Genomic DNA, 8467 nt, shown 5'->3' with positions numbered 1-8467 from the left:
AGAAAAAGCACCTACTCCAAAGGTTGCCTATACACGTACTTCGCGAAAGCTTAAAAAACACGCAAATTATTATCTCCATCCCTACTCAATTCAAACGTCAAATCGTATGATCATAGCTTTGCATAATAAGCCTCCACCTCCTCGGATATGCTCCAGCCTCTAATTTGATCCCGCTTCCGTTCTGTATGGGAGACACGGCCATTCCAAGAAGTGGGGATTTTTCTCTCTGATCATTTTTGAGATATTTTTCATAGAACTTTTCAGGCGGAAGGAGAGCTTCAACGCGGAAAGCAGGAACGAAAGCGGGGGTAGAAATCAGTCCCACTTTCGAAAGCGTCAATATAGCCGCTCGACCATTCTGAGAAGCAACAACAACAAGTGATAGTTCTGGTATTAGTGCCATCATGTTGGTTCTAGATATTTGATGGAAAGTTTGGCCAAAGCCTGTCAGTGCTCCTCGACTAAAGAAGTTACTCGAGCATACCGTGGGGGGCATGTGTGAAAATGAGGGAACGAGTTCGATGCTGTCTTTCCAAGTTCGAAGGACGGCAGCTCCATCACTAAGGTTGGAGGTAGGATTGACGACAGAACGTGATAAGTCGTCAACCTGTTTCATGAAGTCACTGGGTTGTAAAGCTAGTCGTCTCTTGGGCCTTGAATTGTCTTTTTTAGGACAGCTTATTCCTTTTATTTTATTTGGTGGCGAGTTGCTGCGCACGATCTCCTCATCTTGTTCCTGTTCATTGTCTGAATTGTCTTCAGGGTTGGTGATTTGAGTCCCATCTGTATGACTTGTGAGATCGCTCCTGCCAAAAGAAATACCCGTCGCACCGCCAATTTTTTCATCTTCAAGCTCGAGGCGCTTCAAGCATGAAGAAACGTTCATACAATACTCAGTCCCAGGTCTATTGTGTATGGATTTGTGCCAAGCATAATTTAGATCCTCCATACCTAAAGCATCTTGAAAATTTCGGGATCGTCTAAAATATCGCAATGGTATAGTCATGACACCCCAGCCCCTAAGTTAGTTAGAAATCATAGTTCAATCATTGGAGCGACCGTGACCAATAGTCTGAACTAGCAGACTAAATGTGAGCCTTCAATGCTTGAAAACAATTCAATATTCAAGGCAACTTGAGTATTTCAAATGAGTTGAATATTCCAACTGGATTCAGAAATCAAAAGACCTTAATTGTCTGAAGGTAGTCCGGACTACCAGAGGGAGTACTTACATTGAACGAAATCCCTCAACAAGGGCTGATCCAAACAATTTCACGGCTCCCCGCCATATTTCAAGCGACCACAAACTGCCCCCAATATCGGTAGCTAGCATGAATTCAGCTAAGCCATTGTTGTCATCTGCGAAAGCAATTGCAGGAATATTGTGAGAATTTGGAAGCGGAAGAATTAATCTAAAGTTACGAGAACATGGTGTTTCTGGTAAAAGGCCTTCAGCTACCGGATCATCAGGGCTAGGGGTCCTTATAAGACGTCGCACGGGGAATAAACTGTCTGAGAAAAGGCCTTCATCTGAAAAGACCAAACCTTTTGAATGACATTCCATGACGGGAAAAGCTTTCTGGGCATTGTCATGTCGAACAAATTCACCATAGGTAGGGTCAAGGATAGTACCCATTACAGCGCAGTTGCAAGGCTCATTACTATAAGTGGCATGGACAAAGACAGTAACTTCGTGTTTGTTGGAGCTTACTGCAATGAGGCGCGATTTTTGATGAATAGCAAGACCCCAAGCACTCTCTCCGACGTTCTCATGAAAAAAACTGAGACGATCAGAACCAAATCATGTAGGTAAAGTTAGTTACTCACGGTCGTGTATTGCCAATAGGAATTGATGATGCTGTACTTTGCTCCGCCTGTTGAAGTTCCTCTGCTAGAAGGTCCGTGTAGTATGCCGTCACATCTCCATCATCGCAGCAGAAGAGTAATATTTCTTTATTACCCAAATTGCCAATTATCATATTGTTGACAGAGTGCGGGCGAGCTTGATTGAGATATCCACTACCTGCATGCTTCGATACTGGTAACCGAAGAATAAAGTCTGGTACACCGGGTATAATTTGCTTGAGTGTTCGAGGTTTCGTAATGTGTATGGTATCGAAATATGCCACCAAGTACATCTGCAATCATATGAGTACCACGAATCCAAGAAATATATTATATAAACGCACGTTATACTTCTGCGACAGCGCTGCCAGGTTCATTCTCCAAAATGCTGGTCGAGGCGCGCCACTTAAGGAAGTCGACCTAGCATTGCTTGGAAGTTCCTGGATTAATTGCTGATAGTCGCCGGCTTCTACTGAAATTCCACTTCCAGAGAACTATAACAAGTAAGTATGCCATCAAAATAAACATTGGAATGGCCCAGAAAGATATGACAATCTCTTTTGCATGTAAGTTTAGCATGTAACCAACTTCACTTCTCGAGTCATGACACAACTCAACTGGAGCCTAGCATTCCGTAAAAATAATGAACATGTACGCAAATCAACGATCGTATGGTTGCAATAACCCTTTCCTTCAAATGAGAGAGGAGTGGTTAGCTATAGTCAATCACCTACTCTTTCTCGTGGGCTTTGGACATCATAATTCTTGATATCCATGAAGGGAAGTATTCCTTCATGTTCCACCATCTTGTTCTAATGATGACATTGAGTTTAATTGGTATTTGACGACACCGAGATTTATAAAATGAGATATTTGGTGATTACTAGAAAAATCATGGTGATGTTGATGGATGTGATGTGAAATAAGACTTGAATTCTGATCTGCTTGCAGTTACCTCATGGGAAAGAAGCTTGAGCACAGACCATCAGGCTAAAATACCGCAAGGCTATGACGACGAGGGGGAGATTCTTTTACCACCCAAGAATAAAATAAAAAACATATTCGAATTACAATATCGAAGAGTATTATATTTCTAAAGATGAAACCAATCATCTGAATGAAGCGACCAATTCAATACAAAATTAATATGATATTGATTAATTAAATCTATTTAGTTTTCAATTCTGCTCAATTCTGTTCGTTCTGTTCTGTTCTCCATGCTATGCCTTATGAAATCCCACCATCCCATGCCAAACCAAGCCAAGCCGTCCGCACTATAATACACCCCCAATAGTTCTTTCATTAATCATGAATAACCCCTATTCCCCATACGTCATCCCATTTATTTCTTAACATCTTTCTCAACCTTTCCCCTCAATTTTTCGGCCTCTGCAACCTTCTTCTCCACAACCTTGCTTATATCCTCATAAGCACTCTTAACCAATCCCTCCAACTCATCCCCATGATCCTTTGCTACCTCCTGCAAATGTTGCAATTTTTCCCACATCTTCTCTGATCCAGGGATACCAGCCATCGTCGCAGCTTGCTGAGCATATTGTTGAAAATTTTGTCCGAACCCAGTATTCTTCGCCTTCTCCCCAGCATCCTTTATGTATTTCTGGAGATCATCTGTATTTCCTGACTCAATAGCCTTTTTAATCTGATCGAAAATCTCCTTAACATTTCCAGACTTAAGAGCATCAGCATTCTTCTCCACAATCTCCTTAACCTTTGGGTTCTTCTCCAAATAAGGTTTCCACTCCTCCATCCCCTTATTCCAAGCTTGTTCTCCCAGCTTCTGAATCTTTTCACTCTTCTCCTGGATTAACTTGCGAACTTTGTCAATCGAGCCAACGCCCAATCCACCCGCAAGAATCTCCGAAACCTTCTTATACGTATCATCCAACTCTTTCTTTGCATCCGGACCATAGTTCTCAGCCATACTCTTTAACTGATCCAGGTTTCCCCCAACCTTCTCCTTGATTTGAGGATGATTATCCAACATTTCCCCCAAACTATCTTTTCCCAACTCGGCAATTTCGCTCAATGCTTTGGTCAATACATTGTAACCCTGCACGGCAGTTTGCATATCAAATCCACCCTTTTTACTAATACCCTTCAGTTCCGCATATGTTTTATTAACAATCTCATCGACTTCCTTGCCATGTTTCGCTTGCACCTTCTCAATATCATCAAATGCACTATCAAGGAATGATTGTGCACCAGGGATAAAAGCAGCATAGGAAGAAGTGGCACTGCGAAGCCATTTGATGGCTTGATTTGGTTCTGGAGCCTTTTCAGAGATTGCTGAGGTTGCTTTTTGGAATTGAGATTTCGTGGAGCTGTAGGCGTTGACCATAGGTTTGATGCCAGAGAATTGGTAGTAAGTGTAGCATCCCTGAGAAACTGTGTTAGTATGTGATTGTTGTAAGGCGTGCACAAACGCAAAGACGTCCATATACAAAAGCACAAAACCAGAACCAAGAAGCTGATCAAAAACTTACGGCCAAAACAACAGCACCACCAGCAATACCCGCTGCAAAACCCGAAGCACCACCAGCCTTTGCCCCCTCAGCCTGTGTCGTCGAAACAAATCTAGTTTGTCTAGCTTGTTGTCTCATTGGTGCACGAAGAGTGCGAGCCGCAGCTCTTGATGCTGTTCTGGAGGCAAGCATTATGTATGTATGTGTTTTGTTGGGGTTTTGTGTTGTGTATCTCAATTGAATATGAATATGAATTGGAAGTGTATATGTAAAAAGAAATGGAATGAAGATTGTAGAGTTCAATAGATCGATCGTAATAGATTGTTACAAAAAGGTAACCTATGAAGTAGTATAAAGAAGAAGAAGAAGAAGAAAAACAAAACACATTCCCAACACCAACTCCTATTTATTTATTTTAAAAAAGAAGAAAAAGAACCACAAAGCCTGCAGGCAATCAAGTGACGTTGAATTGAGTCGTAGTAATAATAACCTTGGTAAGTACCTACGTACACTCTCATGAAATGCCCATCCATTAAAGCAATTCCCATCCTTTACCAGCATCGAGTTTATGAAAGAAATGACGACACTGCCCCAGACAGATCGCCCTGAAAATCCCCCGCTTAAGCTGCTTAAGCTTCAGCGTCATATGTGGCGGTGCGAATTGATGGCTGATTTGTTCCAAGGTACAAATTGATGTTTGGAACTTTTATGACAAAAAGAAATATGTATTCGGCTTAGAACCTCCGGAAAATAGTATCCTTAGGTAGTGATAATTATGCAAAAGCCCCATATAAATATGTATGAGTCAACAATGCAAGGGGAAATCATTGCTTGTTGCTATTAATTTTACGACGTGATGATTTGTCCCTTCTTCACATCTCATGAGTAGGGAAAAGAAGCTCTTACTGCATCTCATGTGTGACTTATTATAAAATTTGCCAAACATCAAAAGCCGAGGTTGAAAAAAACACATTTTTTTGGTATTTGATCTGTACCAATGGTCTATAACAATGGTTGGGCTGCGTTTCTAATAATCGCGATTTTGAATTCCCATATAAAATCCATGGTTGAACATTTCCTTTCCATTGAGGTATATAATACCCGTCATTTTCACCCTATCCATAAACCGATTCCATCATTGAATTCATATCATATAATATTTCATTTCATCCCATCGTATCATGTAAAGTCGTAGAACGCACAACCTGTGACGGAAAAGTCGTAAACGGAGTCAATTCAATCACTTAGAATCTAAAACTGAAGAACTAAGAAGATTCTAAGTAAGAAGGTCTTTATATACAGGGCTAGTGCACGTGAGCCACTAGTGGGATAACAACCGTCACGTAACACAACCATCATCCTCATACCGATCCGTATTCATTCTTATATCCATATCTCCCATGGCAAGGTCGTCTGTTGTTGAATCGAATCGTAGAGAAGATCGTAGACCCATTTAGTTCTTCGAATATCTAACCACAGTCCAAGTACCAACTGCAGCACTAGCAATCATCAAAGCACTTCTTCCCAAGTTCAACAATGACCAATGATCAACCAATTCATGTGCAGTTCTAACATCCTCATGCTCATCAACTTCCTTTCTCTTGCTTGACGAACTCTTCTTGTAACTTCTATCACTTCTCTCGCGGTCCTTGGAAGATTTCTTATGTTTACGACCAGATCCAGAAGAAACATCATCAGTATCTCCACCAACTTGATCGGCGTAAAGTCCTTGTGCCTCATCCGCCTTGTCCAACAATTTTTTGTTCGTATACAACATGAACAAAATTGTGTAAGGCATCATCCCTAGGGCCAAGGTGCCAGCCGTAGCAAACAACTTCAACTTAAGTTTATCCGTCTCTTTGTATGCGAGGAAGAAGAAAGATGCCGCAGGAATGATTGAAGCAGTTGGAAAAAAAGCTTTTCCTTGTTGATAGAGGTTATTCCATTGCTTAAGTAGAAGATGTGGTGGTGATTCGAGTAATCTTGGAACAGAGATGAAGGAAATACTGAGAGAAGCCCCAGCGAGGGCAGATGTAGCAGTGATTCCAACACACTGAGCCAAACGGATAGGCAACTGAACATCGGTCATTGTTGGGAAAGACGTAAAGGTCGAAGGAGAAGATTTGAACATGAAAGGCATGATGAATAGGTAGATAAATAGATAGTTAAATAGATATCGAAAGAGGGGTAATAATGAGTACACAAAGGTTATATGGAAAGACGGGAGAAGATATAAATGGTATATTTAATGTGGATATGATGGAACGAGAGGGATCAACTGGTTTGATGCGCTTCGATGCAAGTTTAGAGTCAAATGCAACTGCTGCATAACACACAGGCAGACATTTATTGGCGGTGTAAAAGGATGGGGCATTATAAGCTTGGACCACACAGCCTTACTATCTATTATTCTGATGGGAGTTTGAGAAAATATCAGCAATGGGTTAGAGCCCGGAATTTTCAACATCCCGATCCTTTTTCAACTTTTCCTCATGGAGTATTCAAAACTGCGATCCTAGATTATTCATGCATCTAAGGCATATTGTTCTCCAATGAGTTTATGATATTACTACCTTCTTGGTATCCTACATGGTCTAATTCGAAAGAGTCCATTCCTTACTTTAGCTTAGCTCCCGAGGCTTTTTGCCAGCTTAGTCCCTTACATACTATCCTTACCTAGGTACATAAGCTCAACAGCTATTGGATCTGTTTCCATTTGTTTTTGCCTATTAAGTGAGTAGATGTGATTCCTGAGGCAATTGACTTGGATATTGGAGTACATTCTACAAGTGTATGTCAGCTATTACAATGTCATATCTACAATCAAAAGTGCCCAGTAATACCTGATGAAATTAGTGAATATCAAATTATATAACATATCTATAACCCGACTAGATAAATCTTTTCTCTTTAATTTTTATACCAAAATAACAAAAATACATCCAATAAAGTTTGATTACCAAAATTTTCCAGTCAAATTATATTGTGTACAAAAGTGACAAATTTCTAAAGAAAATCCGATATATCCAGAGTCCGCGGGCGGACACTTTTACATCGGAATTCTGACAAATTCCATTTTGCCGCAAATATTTGCGCGCGGAGATATGACTACTCTTCTCCGCAGTACTCCTCTAGGACCTCTACACACAGAAAATCACATATGAGTGGATCTCACGCAGGGTCAAATACTACGGAGTGGAACTTATAGGATTTTCCCGATTTAGAAGATATGACAGCTCAGAGCTTTGTGATTGAAGTGTACGATTTTCATGTACCTCTTCTACGGAGTAGAGAATTATGACTCCTTCACAAACTCCTGAATATGTGGTGGGGAAAAGCATGAACAGCACAATACAAAAGTAAGACGAGCAGCAAGTATGAAATCATGGAAGCCTCGTTTGCCGTTGTAAAAATAGCAAACTGCTGGTTTGAAGTTTCGAGTCATCAATTTGTTCTCATATAATACCTCCCATATCTTCCTAAATACCATACGAAGATTTCTTTGTAGTGGATTCCCCAAAACATGAGCAAGAGCCGGGCTTCTTCTTTTAGCATCTACGTTGTGAATAACATCATTTTTTCAATACCTACTCGAAGTAGGTATAAAAGGGATCTTCAGTCCTTACGAATTTCCAGTAGATCTAAATAATTCATCAGTGAAGTAAAACACCGCTACATAATTTGAAGAATATTTTGTAAGATTAATAGGTCGCGGTTTATACAGACTTTCACTATATATTAGTTTGATTTGATGAATAAGTAACCATCAATCCATATAGTAAATCTTATTATAAGGAAAACATCAACTTCACAACCAGTAAACCTTCCTCATACTAAATATCCAGAATCCAAAGTCTTTCCTCATAGGCCTTGAAAACCAGATCATCAAAAAAGAACAACTATATACACTCACACTCCACATTCAAAAATCTCAAAAGTCTTCATCACATTTATCACACATAATCAAAAGACATCACAGCTCTCCTCTTGTCTTCCCTCTTCCTTCCCAAGCCCCCGACCTTATAATCATTAAACCAAATATCCTATAAGCTCTGCCCCCACCCCCGCCCCTCTCTTCTTCCCAACTATCTCTACCATCTCCGCATTCAAACCATTGCGGGAACCTACTTGTACTCCGA

General features: G+C 40.5%; 3 protein-coding genes across 3 annotated transcripts; all 3 read right to left on the bottom strand.

Annotated features, from left to right (window-relative positions):
- Positions 1–97: 97 nt before the first annotated feature.
- SS1G_02948 (hypothetical protein) lies at positions 98–1979 on the bottom strand (the record flags this gene model as incomplete). Its single annotated transcript, XM_001596675.1, has 3 exons — positions 98–1019; positions 1233–1781; positions 1828–1979. 3 exons carry the CDS (start codon positions 1977–1979, stop codon positions 98–100), a joined length of 1623 nt encoding a protein of 540 aa, XP_001596725.1.
- A 1208-nt stretch (positions 1980–3187) lies between these two features.
- SS1G_02947 (hypothetical protein) lies at positions 3188–4520 on the bottom strand (the record flags this gene model as incomplete). The annotated part of the gene is made up of 2 exons (XM_001596674.1): positions 3188–4243; positions 4350–4520. The coding sequence occupies 2 exons, from the start codon at positions 4518–4520 to the stop codon at positions 3188–3190; spliced, it is 1227 nt and encodes a 408-aa protein (XP_001596724.1).
- A 1261-nt stretch (positions 4521–5781) lies between these two features.
- SS1G_02946 (predicted protein) lies at positions 5782–6468 on the bottom strand (the record flags this gene model as incomplete). The annotated part of the gene is made up of 1 exon (XM_001596673.1): positions 5782–6468. The coding sequence occupies one exon, from the start codon at positions 6466–6468 to the stop codon at positions 5782–5784; it is 687 nt and encodes a 228-aa protein (XP_001596723.1).
- Between the last annotated feature and the right edge of the window lie 1999 nt (positions 6469–8467).

This window comes from Sclerotinia sclerotiorum, genomic scaffold, assembly GCF_000146945.2.
Source record: "Sclerotinia sclerotiorum 1980 UF-70 scaffold_3 genomic scaffold, whole genome shotgun sequence".
NCBI classification, from domain to species: Eukaryota; Fungi; Ascomycota; class Leotiomycetes; order Helotiales; family Sclerotiniaceae; genus Sclerotinia; species Sclerotinia sclerotiorum.
The sequence above is the reverse complement of the archived record's forward strand: the minus strand, read 5'-3'. Positions and strand labels throughout refer to the sequence as shown.